Source organism: Aquarana catesbeiana, linkage group LG10 (assembly GCF_042186555.1).
Source record: "Aquarana catesbeiana isolate 2022-GZ linkage group LG10, ASM4218655v1, whole genome shotgun sequence".
Taxonomy (NCBI): domain Eukaryota; kingdom Metazoa; phylum Chordata; class Amphibia; order Anura; family Ranidae; genus Aquarana; species Aquarana catesbeiana.
The window spans coordinates 169,370,026-169,390,647 of NC_133333.1; the positions used below are offsets into that span (position 1 = coordinate 169,370,026).

Genomic DNA, 20,622 nt, shown 5'->3' on the forward strand with positions numbered 1-20,622 from the left:
AAGGGTGGACATGGCAAACCCTGATATAAGAGGGAATACTTAGGATTCTTTTGTAAAGGGGGACTCTGATGTAAGGGAAGGGACACTGGTATAAGGGAGGAGCGATGGAGGATCTGATTTTGGGGGGGGGGGGGGCTCTGCCGACTCTGATGTAAAGAGAGAGACCTAGAAGGTCTTTGGGCATTTCTGTTTATGGATAGCAGTCATCTATCCCTATCACCTGGTTGTTTCTGTTTACATCTACAGTGCCTTGAAAAAGTATTCATACCCCTTGACATTTTCTCATTTTGTCATGTTACATCTAAAAAAAGTAAATGTATTTTATGTGATAGACCAACACAAAGTGGCACATAATTGTGAAGTGGACGGAAAACGATAAATGTTTTACAGCATTTTTTACAAATAAATATAAAAAGTGTGGTGTGCATTTTTATTCAGCCCCCTTTACTCTGATACCCCTAACTAAAATTTAGTGGGACCAATTGCCTTCAGAAGTCCACTACTTAGTAAATAGAGTCCACTTGCCTGTAATTTATTGTCTGTATAAATACAGTGGTTCTGTGAAGCCCTCAGAGGTTTGTTAGAGAACCTTAGCGGACAAACAGCATCATGAAGCCCAGGGAACACATCAGATAGGTCAGGGATAAAGTTGTGGAGAAGTGTAAAGCAGGGTTAGGCTATAAAAAAAGTATCTCAAGCTTTGAACATCTCAGGGAGCACTGTTCAATCCATCATCTGAAAATGAAAAGAGTATGGCACAACTGCAAACCTACCAAGACATGGCCGTCCACCTAAACTGACTGACATTAATCAGAGACGCAGCCAAGAGGCCCATGGTAACTCTGGAGGAGCTGCAGAGATCCACAGCTCAGGTGGGAGAATCTGTTCACAGGACAACTATTAGTCGTGCACTCTACAAATCTGGCCTTTATGGAAGAGTGGCAGGAAGCCATTGTTGAAAGAAAGCCATAAGTTCCATTTGCAGTTTATTAGAAGCCATGCGGGGGACACAGCAAACATGTGGAAGAAGGTGCTCTGCTCAGATGAGACCAAAATTGAACTGTCTGGCCTAAAAGCAAAATGCTATATGTGGCGGATAACTAACACTGAACATCACCCTTAACACACCATCCCCACCGTGAAACATGGCGGTGGCAGCATCATGTTGTGGGAATACTTTTCTTCAGCAGTGACAGGGAAGCTGGTCAGAGTTGATGGGAAGATGGATGGAGCCAAAAACAGGGCAATCTTAGAAGAAAACCTGTTAGAGTCTGCAAAAGACTTGAGACTGGGGTGGAGGTTCACCTTCCAGCAGGACAACGACCCCAAACATACAGCCAGAGCTACAATGGAATGGTTTAGATCAAAGCATATTCATGTGTTAGAATGGCCCAGTCAAAGTCCAGACCTAAATCCAATTGAGAATCTGAGGCAAGACTTGAAAATTGCTGTTCACAGACGCTCTCCATCCAATCTGACAGAGCTTGAGCTATTTTGCAAAGAAGAATGGGCAAAAATTTCACTTTCTAGATGTGCAAAGCTGGTAGAGACATCCCCAAAAAGACTTGCAGCTGTAATTGCAGCTAAAGATGGTTTTACAAAGTATTGACTCAGGGGGGCTGAATACAAATGCACGCCACACTTTTCACATATTTATTTGTAAAAGATTTTGAAAACCGTTTATCATTTTCCTTCCACTTCACAATTATGTGCCACTTTGTGTTGGTCTATCACATAAAATCCCAATAATATACATTTATGATTCTGTTTGTAACATGACAAAATGTGGAACATTTCCAGAGGTATGAATACTTTTTCAAGGCACTGTACTTTAATACTAATAAATACTGTAATGTATGCTGTTACTTATTTTTTATGTGCTGCTATTTTATTCCAGTGTAAGACTTATGCTTGCAGTTCTTACCAGCCAGAAATGACTTCTCTTACACTGCACATGCATACTTATCTTGTGCTCTATTTACAGAGTCAGTTCCCTCAAAAGTGTTATGCCGCGTACACACGAGCGAAAACGTTGGATGTTTTTTTCAACGGAATTCCGCTCAAGCTTGGCTTGCATACACACGGTCACACGAAAGTTCACTGAACTTTCGACCGTCAAGAACGCGGTGACGTACAACACTACGACGAGCCGAGAAAATGAAGTTCAATGCTTCCGTGCATGCCTCGAATTGTTTCCGAGCATGCGTAGGAATTTTGAGCGTCGGCATTGGTACAGACGATTGGAATTTCCGATCGGAACTTTTTTTGGAATTCCGCCAGCAAAAGTCTGATGGAGCATACACACGGTCGCATTTTCCGACCAAAAGCTCTCTTCGGTCTTTTGCTGGCCGAATTTCCTTTCGTGTGTACGGGGCATTATTTCAGTTTAAGACTGAATCACAGACTAAATCACATGGATTCCTGCACCATGTCCTCTTCTCTTCCCAGTTCTCTCTATTCAATTCCTCCTCTTGGCCTAAAGCTGGGTAGTCCAGTTTTTTTTTTTTTTTTTGTTACATTCTATAAAATTGAAAAAAGTACATCCAGTGGGAACAAATCTGTTCAGCTGGGCAGTCATAGAGCTGTATCTGTTGGAGTACTCTTGTGATATTGGAAATATATAGTACATTCAACCAGGGTGGATTTGATTTAAATCATGATTTAAATCACTAGTAAAAAGGCTCAATTTAGATCAACTCGCTTTAAAGAGCAACTGTCATCTCTGTCCCGTAGCGGCTCTTTCTCTGACCTGCTGTTGACTCACTGACAGTCCCATTCACTTTATTGGGACAGTTGGTGATGCGGCAGCAGGTGAGTGGATGCCCGCTAACAGGCGCAGCCGTAATGGATGTGAAATGAAAGGTGCTCTTTAAATGTAAGGACTTATTCTTGCTGGTAGTTAGAATCTTTAATATTTGCAAACAAATTAATGTTTCCTATTTAGAATAATAAGCTGTCAGGTTAGTAAAACAGCGATATCAGAACTGATTTATTCATACAGTTTGAAGTGTACATAGATTTTCAAAACAACGGGATAAAGGAATATTCCTGAACTTTGTTTTAGCTCACGGTTACTGTGAAATTGTGTGAATGCCTCAATGCAGTGCATGTTATCTCAGCTTGCAGAGCTTGGATTCATTGAATGAGTTTACCAAAAATGTAAATATTGCAGAATATACAGCCTCATGCTACATAAGTAAGCTCCATTTCATGCTGAATAAACTAAATTATTAATGTATGTTAAACAGAAAACTATCTTTAGATTAGATTTTTACTCCAAAAGCATTTTATTCAAATAAATTTGATACAAATAAAAAAAAAAAGATTTAAATAAAAAAAAATTTGATTCAAATAAAAAAAAACAGATTTTTTTTTTATTTAGTTTTTAAAAAAAAAATCATAGATTTTTATCCACCCTGCATTCCACACGTTGTATCTACCAGAAATAAAATTTTTGGGTGGAGTGACTATTTATACATGGGCCTATCAATTTGTCATCTGTTGTTTTACATATTTTTTAACAAGTTTCCTATTTTGTATGTTTTTTTGCACTCAGTGTTCTGAAGGCCATCCGAGTAAGTAATGACTTCCATGCACGGTATAATGCACTATCCCGCACGTATGTGTACCGTCTAGTCACCGGATATGGGCACCAAAACTTACCAGTGTTCGAGAGGAATATGTGCTGGGCTGCAAGTGAGAGGTAAGACCAGCAATAGATTATCAGTATGGTCCTGAAAGACAATGAACACAGGTAACCCATAGAATCCGAAAAATCCTTTTCCATATGTCTGTAGCCTATTGAAATTTGATTGCTTGTTATTTAAAGCAACACTGTCACTTGTGTACAAAAGTTCAGCCTGTAAAATCCTTTGAAAAAAGAAGCTGCATACTTGCTGTCCTGCAAGCAGTGAGCCTAATCTTTATATTCTTCCACAGTTTCTGGTGATGTTGCCACCTGACACTCCTGGTGTGTGTTTCTGATAGCATGTTCAGTGCTGGGCACTGTGGTTTCTTTCACCGACTGCTACGTCACTGCTGTGCATTGTAGTGATGTAGCGGCTGGCAAGACGTACCACAGTGCCCAGTGGGGGACACGCTATTAGACATGTAGACATGTCGCATAGCAGCAACGTCAGTAACTGTGGAAGAAAAAGAAGATTTACCTTGTCGGAGAGATAAGTATGTAGCTTCCTCTACATGATGCCGCAGGATAGATTTTTTTTTGTTTTTTTGCTGAACTCCAGGAAAATTAAAAATTCTCCCTGCTAGATTGACTACTCATTTAGATGTAGAGGGGGAGCCGAGGATTGGGTAGTAAGTAAAATGCCTTTACTCTCCCCTATTACAAACAAGCAGTTAACCCTTGTGCAAGCACAACACCCCTCATTTTGGATAGTAGTAAGGAAAGGTTATGACCCCTGCCAGTTTTTTTTTTTCGCTGTCTTTGTCCCATTGGAGAGAGATCCCTTCACTTCCTGTCCCATGTTTAAAACTGGAAGTGAGAGGAAATTCCCCCAATGTGAGAAAATTCATGGTTGTTACCAGAATTAAGTGTCCCCATTGGAAGATATCCCCTCTATTACTGTTCTGGTGACAGCCCAAAATTTTGGATTTTCTTACTCTTTCATTTTTGGTGATCACAGTAAACAGGACAAGTAGAGAGGGTTAATTTCCCTAACAGGGGCACAGACAGTAATAAAAACCTGGCAGGTGTTCTAATCCCTCTCCACTCTATCCAACACATAGGCTTTGTGCATATTACCATTACTCTTGTAGATGAATCCCATGCACCAATGAAACCAGTCACTGAGCTCCCTCCACTAGTTACAAACACTGCAACTATGCTATATCAGAAAGGTATCCCAGTTTCACAAGTTCTGCTTAGTCTTCTGTAGCCAGATGGCACCATACAAGGTCATTGGGAGTGTATTTCCTGGGGCATTTTCTGTTACTGTCGGATCCCTTTTTTGCTTATCATATCAAAATGTAACTCCAGGGCTTCAACATTTGCACATTGTGGCAGACATCAGTGCTACATATGGTTGCTTCATTGTTGCTACAGACATCCCTTTAAAGCTCCATTTAAGACGCTCCATAGTTCCCAATGACATGCGTTTCATGATAAGAGAAGAACCTTCATTCAAGAAATGTAAGGGAACATATCTGCAGCGTGCCCTATATATGTTTCACGGCTATACTTGCTTCTTTAGGAGTAACAGGAGCTTATTAAACATCTAGATTTCAGCAGAACATAAATTACAATACACACTTAAATTGCTACGTACTAACAAATCATTATGTAGAAACATGTAAAAATACAAGTACAATCTTGAGGGTGGCCTGCCGAGGCTTAGCAAAGTCCAGAGAACAGGCACCTAGATAAGGGGGTCTGATCACAAGGGCCAAATTCTTACCCAGGGCAGACATGGGAGTCAATAGTTACAGGAGGGCACTTGATGCTATGATGCTATGGCTAACTATCCCAGGGATCTACAGAGTAGTATAAAAGAATAATAAAAATGTATTAAGGCACAGCACCATAACCAAAGAGGGGATACCTACCCTGAAAACAAATAAGGTAAAAATTCCCAAGATAGCCACTTAAGAAGGGTATTTTCCCACAGGGCCTAAAAGACCCCAAACTGAGTAGAATTAAGCCAAATGTCCTCTGCGCATGCGCGGTTGGGAGACCGGTATCAGAGGCGTCACACGCCACTTAAGTGGAGATGATCATTTCATAAAGTCAACCAAATAGAAGGGTATTTTCCTACATGGCCTAAAAGACCCCAAAATGGTTATGGTTATAATGAAGCTAAGTGTCCTGCCCTGGTATAGTCTAAAGAAATTAAAGAGTATGTATACACTAGACAGGAGAGCACACTGTGGTCAGTTCTCCAGCTATGCTGGGAATGCAGTCAGTCCCTCCAATGATCAGATTTCTGCTTACAGCCCCCCCCCCCCCCCCCACCTGTCTCTTATACCCCAGCTCTCTGTTCTCAGCTACATAAGGAGCTTAGAAGATATGTGATCACTTATAAAACGGGGAAAAAAAAGTATTTATAATGTTTTGCCGTTAATTTCCAATTTTAAATTGGATGGGTTGTTTTACAAGGTGAGGGTTTACATATGCTTTAAACAGAAGGCTTTACAATAACATGCAGCCATATCAAGGTCTGATGTCATAAGTATTTCCTAAGAAGAGCATAGATGCTAAAAAGTCCAATGAAAAGCTCACAGCATCCAATGAACATCATCGTTAAGATGTCTCCTTACTAACGTCTTCTCTGGCAATATGAGAGGCAAATGATTGGCTTTCTTAAATGTCTTTAGCCCAGCACTCCCACATCCTGGCAAAAGCCGGTGACATCACCAGGCCGCTCTCTCAACTGTGCATGTGCAGAGGACATTTAGCTTCATTTTAACCATAACCATTTTGGGACCATATGGGAAAATACCCTTCTTAAATAGCATTTTGGGGTCTTTTAGACCTTATGGGAAAATACCCTTCTTAAAAAGCATTTTGGGGTCTTTTAGACCATATGGCAAAATACCCTTTATAAGTGGCTATCTTGGGAATTTTTATCTTCTTTGTTTTAAGGGTAGGTAATAGTGCTTTGCATAATAATATAATATCTAACATGGCCTTATGTTTTTATTATTATTTTATTCTACTCTGTAGATCACCGGCATAGTTAGCCAGAGCATAAACCCTAATGTGCCCTCCAGTAACTATTGGCTTTCACGTCCGCTCCGGGGGAGAATTTGGCCCCTGTGATTGGTCCCTCTATCTAGGTGGCTGTTCTCTGGACTTTGCTTAGCCCTCTACAGGCCATCTTTGAGATTGCACTGGTATTTTTACATCTGTCTACATAATGATTTATTTGTCAGTTTGTAGATATTTATGTGTATGTTATTATGTATGTTCTGCTCCATTCTAGATGTTTAATAAATTCCTATTCGAAGCAGCTATAGCTGCGAAACATGTAGAGTGCCGAAATACTACCTGCTCATTAGAGCTGCACGATTAATCGTTAAGAATCGAAATTGTGATCTTTTTCCATTACTGATCTTCAAAACAGCATGTCACCATCTTTCTAACAAGTGCAGAAAGTTCTCACAGCTGGGGAAAAAAAATCCAGGCAGCCTGCCAAGTTTTAATTCAACATGCAAATAAGTAGAAACAAAGTATCTTTTTGTTCTTTATCAAAGGAAAGAACTCCAGATGTAGATGAGGGAAGTTTAACCATTTAAAGACCAAACCCTTTCTGACATTTGTTGCTTACAAGTACAAATCATTATTTTCTGCTAGAAAATTACTTGGAGAACCCAAACATGATATATATTTTTTTTTTAGCAGAGACCCTAGAGAATAAAATGGTGGTTGTTGCAATATTTTATGTCACACCGTATTTGCTCAGCGTTTTTTTTAAACGCTTTTTTTTTTTTAAATACACTTTAATTAATAAAAAAAATAAACTAAAAAGTAAAGTTAGCCCAATTTTTTTTTGTATAATGTGAAAGAAGATGTTACACAGCGAGAATCGTGATCTTTATTCTAAGCAAAAAAATTTGTGATTCTCATTTCAGCCAGAATCGTGCAGCTCTACTGCTCATATGTTTTTTCAAGTTCAGTTCTGCAGTAAAGGGGCTCTTTGACATCTGTAACATTTTGGTTAGATTATAGTATGGAACGTGACTGATTTTATAAATGCTAATAGGTGGACCTTTTCTCAGTCACATTAGTTCATATTCTTTATCAGTGTCACTTTTTTCCATAGTAGCTTTGACTTAGAGAAGATTCATGAAGCTGCTCAGATTCTGCTTGGAACTCATGATTTCAGTGCCTTCAGATCCATAAACTCTGAGACTCCTTTCAAATCACCTATCAAGACATTAGAACAGGCAGATTTTACTCCTTCTTCAAGCCTCCTTCCAATTGACAGCCAGAACAGGTGAGGCAACTTATTGGTTCTTATGTCCAAACAGTGACCTTCATTGAATCATCAAGTACAGAACTACAAAAAGCAACTGTAATGTGGACAGTATAGTATTCCACAGTAACAATAGGTGGAGGTTGCTGTATGGGTATAGGTGCTTTATCCACTTGACTTCCACAAGGTTTTACCCCCTTAGTGAACAGGGCATTTTTTGCTCTGCAGCACTGTGCAAATTTAACTGGCAATTGCTCCGCCATGCAACACTTTATGCAAATTAAATTCATATAATTTTTTTTAAACAAATAGATCTTTCTTTTGGTGGTATTTAATCACCACTGGGTTTTTTTCATTTTTTTGCTATATAAACAAAAAAATACCAACAATTTTGAAAAAATATATATTTTTCTAAGTTGCGGTTAGAACATTTTGCAAATCTTTCTTCGTAAATTTAGGCCAAAATGTAGTCTGCTGCATTTGTTTGGTGAAAAATAACTTAAATGGGTGTATATTATTTTGTCTGCCTGAAAGTTATAGAGCCTTCAAACTATGGTATATATATTTGAAAAATGATCAGTTTTGATGTACTGATGGCCTGTCTCATTTCTTGAGGCTTTAAAATACCAGGACAGTTCAAATGCAGCCAAAATGACCCCTTTTTGGAAAGTAGACAGTCAAAGGTATTTCGTAAGAGGCATGGTAAGTTTTTTTAAGTTTTGTCACAGTTTTTTGGAACTAAGAAATTCAAAAAATATTTTTTTAGCACCTTTTTTTTTTTTTTTTTTAATATACTGTCACCAGTGCAGTACAGCGCCATCATATGCCTGGCATGGAGGTGATCAGTAACATTAAATGGTGATGGTATGTAAAAAATGATTGATGATTGGTCATAGCGATCACGTGATATTCTGGCCACTCGTAGCAGCTGGGTATCAAGCACCCAGGTCTGGTGGACACAGCAGATCTCAGACAGTAAGAGGGAGAAGCAGCCCAAGGAGCCACTCATTTGTTCTCCAATGCAAGGAGCATGCTGAAACCTGGGCCTTCCTTCCACTGCAAGTACTCCTAAAACCTCCAAGCCCATGACCAAGTTCTCTTGGCATTAACGGGAGTTTTGACTTGCCCGTATATTCTATATCTTGGACAAAGTACAGGACACAGACAACTTATTCATACACCATGGGTTATAGGCTCGTACCTTCAGGTGATTGGACACTAGCAAGCTTTTGAGGGCATCTCCCCTATAAACCAACTCCACTGCATGAGTCCTCTGTTTTTATAGCAAGCAATGCAGAGTAATAAGGAGAGTTAAACAGGGTGGCCCATGTCCTGTACTGTACTCCAAGATATTAAATTTATAGGTAAGTCCAGTCCTCCTATCTTAATCGTACAGAACACAAGCAATGTATTCATACACCATGTGACGTCCCAAAGCAATACATATAAGGATGGGCAACAACTAAGCAATGGATCTACGCCAACTGGCCCAATAACATGGGTACAAAATACCCAGGTACAGAGTGGTGGGGCAAGAACCTTGCTGCTGAAACCTGCACCATTAGAAGGAAGGAGATGTACATTCCCCCTGCCCCCTAAGAGTGAGGGAGCCCCTTCATTGTGAAGAGGGCTTGGTGGCCTTTTGGGGCAGGCCTTGTGCCTTTAAAGATTTTGAAGTTGAAGCCTGGGAGGAACGTGAAGGTGCTGTGCATTTAGAGGAGGTAGGAACAACTAAAGAGGAATTAGTCAAGTGCCTCATTAAATAGGTATCTTCCTTAAAAAGGCATACACATGAGGTATCTTTTGCAGGGAAGTTCAGCTGTCCAAGCTTTTAGCCAGCGAATCCTGTGCATATGAACAGAGATAACAGCCATTCTGAAAGTTTGTTTCATGACCTGTTATAGGGTATTCACACACAAAAGGGAGCAAATGGAGGAAGCTGTATTTACTCCGCAGTTGCGCGATCCTGAAAGATTGGGTCATGTTGGTTGCTCATTGTCCTGCTCTAGCTTGATGTGGTTGGGCATACTGAATTGCAGCCAGATCTGGTTGCAGGGCTGGGCTTGCCAGGGTGAAGAGATTTTTTAGGAGATTCTCAAATTTTCGTCCACAGGATCCTTATAGGATGGAGCATCTTCAGTGGGTACAATGATATGTTTGTTTAGGACAGAGACTGCACAAGAATAGGCCATTTTTTGTAAATTCTTTCTCAGCTGGATAGAGTTCACTAAAAACTTTTGGGGGGTTAAAATCCTTTCCAGAGTCTCCCAATCGTCATAGACTGCCCATTCTGTCTGTCCGTGAACAGGGAATGATTTGAAAGTCTTTGTAGGACTGTTTGTACCCATAGGTACGTGGGAAGATGGAGGTGAGTCTACCTGTACAAGACTAATGGCGTGTACACACGGGTGGACTTTTCGACCGGACTGGTCCGACGGAACGAATCAGCCAGACAATCCGACTGTGTGTGGGCTTCATCGGACCTTCAGCTGACTTTTCCTGTCGAAAATCAGACGGACTTTAGATTTGGAACATGTTTCAAATCTTTCCGATGGACTCGAGTCCGGTTGAAAGATCCGTTCGTCTGTATGCTAGTCCGACGGACGGACAAAAAAGGATGCAAGGGCAGCTATTTGCTACTGGCTATGAACTTCCTTATTCTAGTCCCTTCGTACGTCATCGTGTTCATACCAACGGACTTTCGAACGGACTTTAGTCCGTTCATGTGTGGGCAAGTCCGGTCGTCCGAAAGTCCGTCGTAACTCCGTTGAAAGACCGTCGGACATTTGATGCTGAAAAGTCTGCCCGTGTGTACACGGCTTAAGGTTTTGTGTACAGAGGCAATAAGCTTTCCAACATTAGCAAGCATGTTGTGGGAAGATCCCTTTTAAATATGGTGACAGTATGGGGGAGGAGAAATCTACAGCTTCCTCCAACACTGCTTTTACGTCCTCTTCATTTCCCTCTGATTCGGCATTATCTAGGACCAGCATATCAGGGTCTAACTCCAGTTCAGAAACAGGAGTAGTGAAAGAGGTAGGTGTTTTTACACTTTGGAAAGAAATGGTTGCATTAAGGCCGTAATCTGTCAGAAAATTTTGCATTTGTCAAATGGGCCATTTGTTGCATGCCTGAGATAATGTTGCGTGGGCCTTTGGCAGAGCGAATGTTTGTCTGCTGCTCAGAATCCCTTTTTGCCTGGTCTGCACCATAGCTACAAGTGAGAGTACTCCCCTGTGGGGTATTCATTGAGTTCAGTGTAGGAGATAGGGTAAGCATGTCCTGTAGGAATACGTGGTAAACCAGGTGTAGACACTAGCAAAAACAGGGACTCAGAGAGTGAGGAGGGGGTTATACTGGAGGCACCCCAGGGGGGTGTGCTTTCAAAAGTTTGCCAGTGTCCAATCACCTGAAGGTATGGGACAACAACCCATGGTGTAGGTGTATGAATAAGTTGCCTATGTCCTGTTCTTTACGATTAAGACAAAGGGATGCTCCCAGTTCTCAAAGTGGGGGGACATTTATTGGCATTTGCTACCACCTGGTGCGAAAGGATTTCAGACGCATGTGTGATGAACATGTAGTGGCCAAGGGTTACAAATTCATATTTCAAGCACTACCTCCACCCTGCTTCATGTTGTTAAGCCTGCTAACATCCCTGCAGAGAGTAGCAGACCTCCATGCAGCCCTACCACAACTTTATTGTTCCGGAAGATTTCAGGGTTTCTACTCAAACCTGTTCACTGGGCCAAAGCAAATTGAGGTAGCCACCCATTCTGACTCTGAAGGCCTTCAATTTCTACATTTGACTGCAAAAATTCTACCTGGAATCTATATGCTCAGTCATTGCCTCCCTTCCATCCAGGGGATCTATTGACCTCGGTGGATGTCAAGGATGCCCACTTGCACAACCTCATCTTTCCTATACATTAACGCAACATTCGATTTGCAGAGAGCTCACAACACTACCAGGTGATTGCTCTCTTTTTTGGCCTTCACCAAGGTGCTAGCCCCTGTGCTTGCTGTGCTTTATTCAGTGGGACATCTCCATAGTGGGATACTTCGACAACCTGCTCAGACCTTGTCTGACATGGTCCATGAAACTGTGCAGATTCTATTGCTGGGTGGATTAGACAGCATATCAGTCAAGCCTATAGGCTTAAGGACAAGGTTCTATCTTTTCCTGTCAAGGCGTACTCTACAAGGTCTGTGACTGCTTCTTAGACCTTTTAGCGCTTGCATCTCAGATTTGCAAGGCTGCCATCTGGCTTTCTGTTCACAATTTGTACTAGGTGGATGCTTGGGCATCATCTGATGCCAGCTGCATATGTAAGGTCCTTATGGTAGGTTTTTGAACTGCAAGTTACCCCAGTGTTACACTGTTGTTTGGTGTGCTTATTAGCTTCATTTTTCTGTGTTGTCCAGATTGCTTTTGGACATCCAAATTGTCTTCATATCGCCTGTAATTCTTAATAAACACTTGGGAAAAGATTTTTGGACTTTTTTTTGCCTGGAGTTCATTAGGGGACACAGGGCCCACCCCTCTATCTTTTATGATGTGCTCCTAACACTCTTTTTCACATATCCAAGGCATGTTGGAAAGTGGGAGGGTTTTTTTTGTGTCAAGTTCTCCTGAAGGAGGCAATATAACCCACTCGTCTCAGAATTTTTTTTTTTTTTACTTTTGTGTAGAGTGAAGAGCCATTGTCATTAAGAAAGGAAATAGAAATCCCAAATGTTAGGGTTGTCCCCAGAACAAGAAATGGGGGGGGGGGGGCATTTTCTAATGGGAGCATCTTTCCCTGGGACAAATGTCTAATAGGGGAGTTCTTTTAAATTCCTGTTGGGTCTCTGGGATGGGAAGTGAAGATAAATTTCCCCATTGATACCCAGACAACAGCAAAATAACCAGGCAGTAGTTTTAATCCTCTCTTACTCTATCCAAAACTAAAAATTTCGTTTTGGCTAAAGATGCTCTTTAATATATTGAGTGTAAATTCCTCTGTAAGCTAAGCACAAGAATGATTTGCAGAAGATCGGTTTTCCGTCAGAGGGGGTGCAGTTACTCATACCTCATATGCCTGCATGGATATCAGTGATGTAGTTACAAGCTGTGGTATTACAGTTCACCTTCAACGTGACTGACCGAGATATATTGCAATTCTTAAGCGTAGTCCACATTTTGATTGTAATTAAACACTCCTTTAAGACTCCTTCCATACTTTTGAGTAGTCCTTTTCCTCTTAGACAGAAGTTGGCTGAAGTTTAGTTTGCAGAGTAGATTTGTTGTTTCTTGGGTCTAGTCATAAAGATGCTCAAAGCAGTTAATTCTACATTGCTGAGTCAATGTGTTTTATTCATATTATTCGACCATATAATCTTAAAGCTGATACACCCTCTATGTCATTTCCTTTTTCGTGAACAACACCCGCAGATGGAATTAGGTTTATTATAACGTTGTTCTAAAGACTTTTACAGCAAGGGTTCATTAATTATGGTGGCTGTGGCCAAAATGACTCCGCTGTCATTTTCCATAACTGTAAATGTCCCCCAGGCAGGACAGAAACTAGCTCTGTGCCACTACCACAATTAAAAGCTGGAGAAATTTGCTGTTAAAGTTGTTTCCTCTTTGTAAAGGGCCGAACACAGGGGCTTAATATTGGGCAGCATCGGCGGGTTCAATAGAAACCAGCCGACATTTGGCCCATGTGTACGGCAGCCGGTCCAACAGAAGTCGGTCATTTGGCTGGCTTCTGTCAAAGGGGCATGGCCTAAAAAGGCAAGTGTCTGAGAGCACTGACCTGTGTGTTTTGGAAAGGGGTGGCGCACCCCTGTCAGAACACAATAGCTCAGCGGCGAAGATCAGTGTGCTAACATCGCATAGTTAGTACAGCATCTTCTCCCGAGCTCTTCAGTTTTTTTTCTATTCAGCCCGCTGGGTTGAACAAAAACAAAACAAAAACCGAATAGTGTGTACCAGGCTATAGACATGGACACTGGAAATGTTCCAAGTGATCATATTGTGAATCTGATCTGGTCACCTTGCTTAAAACTGAATTCCACCTTCAGTCTTGCACAGTTGTACAGACTGCTCACCTGAACTAAAATTACTTGCTCCGATTTCACTGCATTCTGTGAGCTTCTTGCAGTATGCATTAAAAGCTGCAGCAAATCAGAGCCCACTTCATTGCCTGACCTGGGGTCATCTAGCCCTTTATTCCCCAGCTTTACTGTCCTTGGCCCACCTCTCTCATTTATTGGATCAAAGTTCTCTCAAGCATGGAGACATGTGAGCATTACATGACAATAGGTAACCTTATTAAAAGATTTCCCTTTTAATCCTGTTCTGGTAGCAATTAAAAAAGGTCAGATTTACACTCCCTTTAATTTCTGGTGACATTGGTGATCAGGACAATTATGCCCCGTACACACGGTCGGATTTTCCGATGGAAAATGTCCGATTGGAGCGTGTTGTCGGAAATTCCGACCGTGTGTGGGCTCCATTGGACATTTTCCATCGGATTTTCCGACACACAAAGTTGGAGAGCAGGAGATAAAATTTTCCGACAACAAAATCTGATCCCGTCAATTCCGACCGTGTGTGGCCTTTTCCGACGCACAAAGTGCCACACATGCTCAGAAGAAATTCCAAGACGGAACAGCTCGTTCTGGTAAACTTAGCGTTCGCAATGGATACAGCACTTTCGTCACGCTGCAATGTTAAAAATGGTTTAATACAGCGCAATCTCTTCTTCTTTATAATGTGACAAAAATTAAGTAGTTTTGCTGCTCATATTCACACACACTTCTCACAAACTTATTTCGTTACTATTTATCGTGATTCCCTCAATATATTTTGATTTCTCACATCTGACAACATATTTTTGTATATTTTTTATATATTTTTTGGCTTGAATGTAGATTCTTTTTTTGTGTTTGTATTTTTTTTTTTTTTTGGGCGATTTTTATTTGTACTCCCGAAAATGTTTGTGTGTGTTTTTTGTGTCAAGTTCCCACAACACCATTGATATCTTGTTCTATTTAATCTGTAGGAGATTGTTTGGTGTTGTTGTCCCTTGTTAATTTCACATTGTACTTTAGAAATGTACCTGAATCGTCACCAACAAACTGTCCTTTTTGGATGAAAACACACACAGGAGAGTAGAATTTACCTAAAAAATTTTATTAAGGGGTCACAACTAAACAAAGAGGGAGGCAACGCTGGAGAAACTGCAGAAGTGGGTGAAGCCTTGGACCCCCAGGGCAGACATCAATAATTTTAAAGCCAAATTGGTGGCCTGAGGAGTCCTTATCTAAAGGAGGGCAGTCTGGTCCAGAAGTCCCAGAGATCCGGAAAGCAGCAGATGACATCTGTGTCCCCAGGCTGTGGTCATACGAGAGACTGCAGCTTCTGTCAGACCAGACTGAACCCAGGGTCATCACTCTTTGGTCTTCCTTCCACGCGGTGGCTCTGGTGGTGGAGTTGTGGCAGCAGGAGGAGGAGGATGGTCCAACTCAATGACATCCGTCTTGGGTGTTAGTTCCCCACTCACCCCCTTACGTAGGACTTTGTACAGAAGGTCCTCACAGAGCCTGCGTTGACCCTCCTGCATGCCCTGCAATTTGGTGGCAGCCATGCAGGCAAAGGCCTCTTCAGGAGTTGGTAAGGCTCTGAGGGACGCAGAAGCCTCCTGGATCATCCTGAATGCTGAATCCTGCATGGGACTCGGAGTGGCCTTCCTGGCTCGTTTATGTGGCAGGCGGAGGGGAGGAACCTGAGACTCAGTCAGGCTGCGACTGATCCCAGGCTTCTCCTGGCTGACACTTAGCCCCGCCTCCTCCTGGCTGCCACTAATCCCCGCCTCCTCCTGACTGCCACATTCCACAACCTCCTCCTGGCTGAGGTCTTCCTGTGTATGAAAAAGGGACATAGTTTGAGTTTTTTATTCATCAATCACACACAATTTTTACCTCCTGACTGTTGCAAATTGAATGTTAACAAATATAACAGACTATCCTTCTGAGCCCAGCATTTTTCATTCTTGTCCCAATTTTGGGTGCCCACTACTGTCTATTGATATGTAAAACACTTTCAATCAGCACTTAGTGATCAATACTAACATCTAGTAAACATCATTTATTTATTGACCAGAAATCAGTAGAACAATGCTATACCTGACTCCAGCTGGGCTCCTCCACTTCTTCTTGGCTGGAAGTCCCAGGTTGGACATCGGAAGCCTCAGCTGGTATGGAAGGAAGCATGGAAGGAAGAGTAGAGAGGGATTCCCTGACTTCAGTGTGGTCTGACAGAAATCGCAGTCTCTCGTAGTACCACAGCCTGGGGACATAAATGTCATCTGCTGCAGCTCCGGACCTCTGGGAATCTGTGACCTTTTTGCGTTCCCTAAGATATGTGCTCCTCAGGCCACCAATTTTAGCTTTTAAATAAGGGATGGTTGCTGTGGGGACCACCGGCTTCACCAACTCCAGCAGTTTCTCCAGCGCTGCCTGCCTCTTCTGTTTGTGATTATAGTGGGGGTGTCTCACTTGCCACAGACAGGGCAGCTCCCTGTATTTGTCAATGAACAGGGGCAGGAAATTGTGGTTGTTGAACCCTTCCATTTTCTCTGCAAGACACAACACAAGACAAACCCTAATGTCAGGCCAAACTCCCCTAATCTTGTTACAATATAGGCTTCCATTTCGAAGCAGTATAGGCGCAAGTTTAGATCTTACCTTCATTATCACGATCGGCGTCTCCGATGCTCCTTCCTCCGCTCACAGATCGTACGTAATACGCACGTGTGTTACGCTTTATACACACTGCGCATGCGTATAACTCCGCCCGCCCCTGACGTTCTTTCTATTCTATTCCCCGCCCCTTTTCGTTTGGCGCAGTGGGGGAAGAGCACATGGCGGATAGACAGCAGGTGCGTGCTAATTGTAGCAACGAGGAGGAGGGGGAGGAAAGGCCGGAGCCTGAAACGTCCCGATCCAGAAGGAGATTTAAGGACTCAAATATGTCCTTTGGGGAGATGTTGGAAATGGTGGAAGAAGTCCGACTATGATGGAAAGTATGGGCCTTACCCCAACCCCAATGTCCGAAAGGCCAAGATCATGGCGAAAGTGGTCAGGAGTCTGCACCGGAATTTTGGGGTACGACGATCGAAAGATCAGCTCAGGAAGCGGTGGTCGGACCTCAAATTATGAGAACATGAGCAGTACAGAAAGATCTGGAGAGTGCTGCAAAAAAGTAAGTAGTTGTGCTGTGTTCCTATTCTTTTTGTGTTTATTATGTTCGTGCTGCTCCATGTGCTTTTAGGAACTGTTGTACAGTTTAAAATGGCAACTTTCATGTTCATGGGCACATTATTCGTTCGGATCAAACATTTTTCGTTCCAACTATAAAATACCATTGTTTAGGCCATATGCATTTGGCCACCATTTTGACGCCCTATACTTGTCTTCAAAGAATTGGGTTGTGTAGATGGCTTTGTTACTAGAATGAAATGCAAACTAGATTCTGTGTAAGGAGAGGACACTCAGCAGCTGTTTTCACATCTGGACACTGGAGCACTAGTGTGGGACTAAAGAACACCATTTTTATTAGGGGGCCACACAGGTGCTCCAGTGTATACTATAGGGGGGTCTCCATCTGTGAAGCTTGTACCAAACAGATAAAGTATTGCAGCTGGACAAAGGACACTAAAAAAGCTACATCTTGGAACTCTGCTAAAATAGACAATTGTACCCCACTTCCAAGCAATGTTTCATCTTTATAGTTCTGCCATATCTGTGTGCTAATTATACCATTTTTGCTTTACATAGGGGAGAAAAGACTCGGAAGACACCCCTCATCCGAGGAGACCAGAGACCCCCTCCCCCTGGAAGAAGGGGAAATCCCCCCAACACAAGCTGAGCAGGAGGAAGAAGACGTGGTGGAACTAGTCACCACAACAGGTGAGTGTCTGCAACCACAGGCTCAGATAAGAGATGGATGGCGGCATTTTTTTTAGACCTGATTTATTTTGGGGTTCCTCTCTTTTTAGGTGATCGTGAGGTTGTGGATCCAGATCCTTTCACATCCGAAAGTGCCCAGATCCTGATCGGGGAGATCATGGGGTGTAATTTTGCAATTGGAAATCATCAAGCAAAACATCAATGATGTTATTCCAAAAAATAAAAAAATCATTGATGTTTTGAGGCGAGTTTAAAGCCCCTCAAAATCACTTTCTTCTTTTGCGTGCTACAATGTGCTAAATGTTTTTGTGATTTTTCCCAAAGCCAAATTTGGAGGATGCACACAGTGTGTCAACATGTGCTATCTGCCATCACGGGAGATCAAAGGACGCGTTTTGGGGGTGCAACCCCTTCCTCAATAATAAAGTAGCTGAGAGGAAGGGCTTGCTCCCCCAAAACACATCCTTTGATCCCCCGTGATGGCAGCTAGCACATGTTGACATTGGCAAAATTGTGTGCATCTTCCAAATTTGGCTTTTCCAGGGGTGATTTCCCCCCATCTGAACACAATATCAAACACAGTTCCTAAATACTCATGTATGATATTGCCTTCAAGTTCTACCAAATGTGAACTTTGTAAGTTCAAGATTTGTGTCTTTCTTGTTGGTTTTACACAGGCCTGTTTTATGTAAAATGGACATTTTGAGTTTTGATAATGCCACCACAAAAATTGGTATACCACAAACATGTTGTTTTTTTTAAAAAACCTTTGGTAAATGCACATGTGATTGTGCAGGTATTAAAAAGATTGTTAATCAAGAATGTGTGGATTATTGTCTCAACGCTACAACACTTTTGGGGTGATGTAATTGCTGTTTTCATTGCAAATGGGGGTTATTTACTAAGGGCAAATCCTCTTGGCACTACAAGTGCAGTTTCAGTGCATTTGCAAGTGCACTTGTAGTGAAATGTGTTTTTGCATTTAGGAAATAACAGCCAACAGTGCTTTGTATAAGGTTACACAATCACAACATTTTCTGCACTCAAAACATTTCTGTCAGGGTCAGCTAAAACAAACACAAGCAGTAAATGTCCACCAAGAATTTCTTTTTTTTTTTTTTATTCTAAAAAGGCTTCACAGATTGTCTGGCATATTGATAGCCCCCCTACCCGCAAAGAACTCCAGGTAGCGTAACCGGACATCACGGGCACTCAGGGAGGGCAAGCCAGGACGGCCACTTTCAAGCGCCGTCAGTGTGGTTTGATGTAGGATTCCGGCCTCAGGCCCAACTGAGCCAGCATAGTTGGCCAAATGTTTCCTTAAAAAATTATGGAGAACACAGCACGCCAGTATAATATGGTTCAGTTTATACTCCGCCATATGGATGGGTGTCATAAATAGGCGGAACCGGCTGGCCAGGATTCCAAATGTGTTCTCCGCCACTCTTCGGGCTCTGGCCAGCCGGTAATTAAAAACCCTCTGTTCCAGGGTGAGGGTCCTCATTGGGAATGGCCGCATCAGGTGGTCCCCCAGCGCAAACGCTTCATCAGCAACGAACACAAATGGGAGTCCTTCAACATTGTCCTCTGGAGCTGGCAAGTCCAAGCTGCCATTCTGGAGACGCCTGTAAAACTCTGTCTGGGCGATGACTCCACCATCGGACATCCGGCCATTCTTCCCCACGTCCACATACAAGAAGTCGTAATTAGCCGACACCACCGCCAACATCACTATACTATTAAACCCCTTGTAATTGACCCCGAGTTGGGTGGTGGGACGATGTGGACGTGTTTCCCATCAATTGCCCCTCCGCAGTTAGGAAAGTCCCACCGCTGGGCAAAGTGGGAGGCCACAGTCTGCCATTCCTGTGGCGTGGAAGGAAACTGTTGAGGAAAAAACAATAAACATTACTATTTTTACTCAGAAACATGGCAAGCAGATTATACACAAACATTATGGGGCAACCTCCAGATAGCATTTACTAAGAGGAATTTAACAAGGCCAAAGTATAAGGTACACCTATCATATCCCCCCCCCCTCTCATGGGCCATTTCTAACATTATAGGGGGTGTGTGGAAATCTTGGACAGGTAACCCTCTTCACTTCATTGAGAGATGAATGCCTAAATAATGGGTATTACTTTGAACAGATCCTCCTTAGTTACACTATTGGCAGACCACTGGACAGGTAAGAAGTGTCATAATACAAAGATATAAATAAACATTGTACACATTTGAGGACATTTGGACATTCTGCTATTACCTATCAAGATAATAATAGGATACAAAAACTTTAAACAGTACCATTTGAAAGTATACAGGCAGGCCCTTGCACTACATGCTTTGGGGAATTCATCCATAAATCTGACCACAAAAGAGATGGGTATAGTGTGTATGGGTTTGGCAAAGTCAGCAGATAGATGATTGAGGATAGGGAATTGGGATCAGCTGACTTAGCAGTTGGGGGAGGGAGGGTTACTAAAAAATTTGGGGGGACACCACCAAAAAAAAAAACTCTGGCACTCTGCCTGAATTTAAATCAAAAATAAAATTTCCAAACATTTTAGGGGGTGTTTGGGGTAAAGCACTACTATGGAGCTGATAAAATACATTGTTAAGTGACTACATGAGGTGAATATAGGGCAGGAGACACCATGCTGGGGAGGTTATTGAAGGGCAAATATGTATGAAGGACATAAAATAATAATTACATAAAAATCCAGCATGC

General features: G+C 42.1%; 1 protein-coding gene across 2 annotated transcripts in view; it reads left to right on the forward strand.

Annotated features, from left to right (window-relative positions):
- Window positions 1–20,622, forward strand: part of PUSL1 (pseudouridine synthase like 1) — a 199,601-nt gene that overhangs the window by 144,573 nt on the left and 34,406 nt on the right. The window contains exons 4-5 of one of the 2 annotated variants that reach the window (XM_073602936.1): window positions 3,557–3,703; window positions 7,782–7,955. In XM_073602936.1, coding sequence (XP_073459037.1) covers window positions 3,557–3,703; window positions 7,782–7,955 — 321 coding nt within the window. The remainder of the gene's footprint in view (window positions 1–3,556; window positions 3,704–7,781; window positions 7,956–20,622) is intronic. The other variant, XM_073602938.1, reaches the window with a different exon arrangement.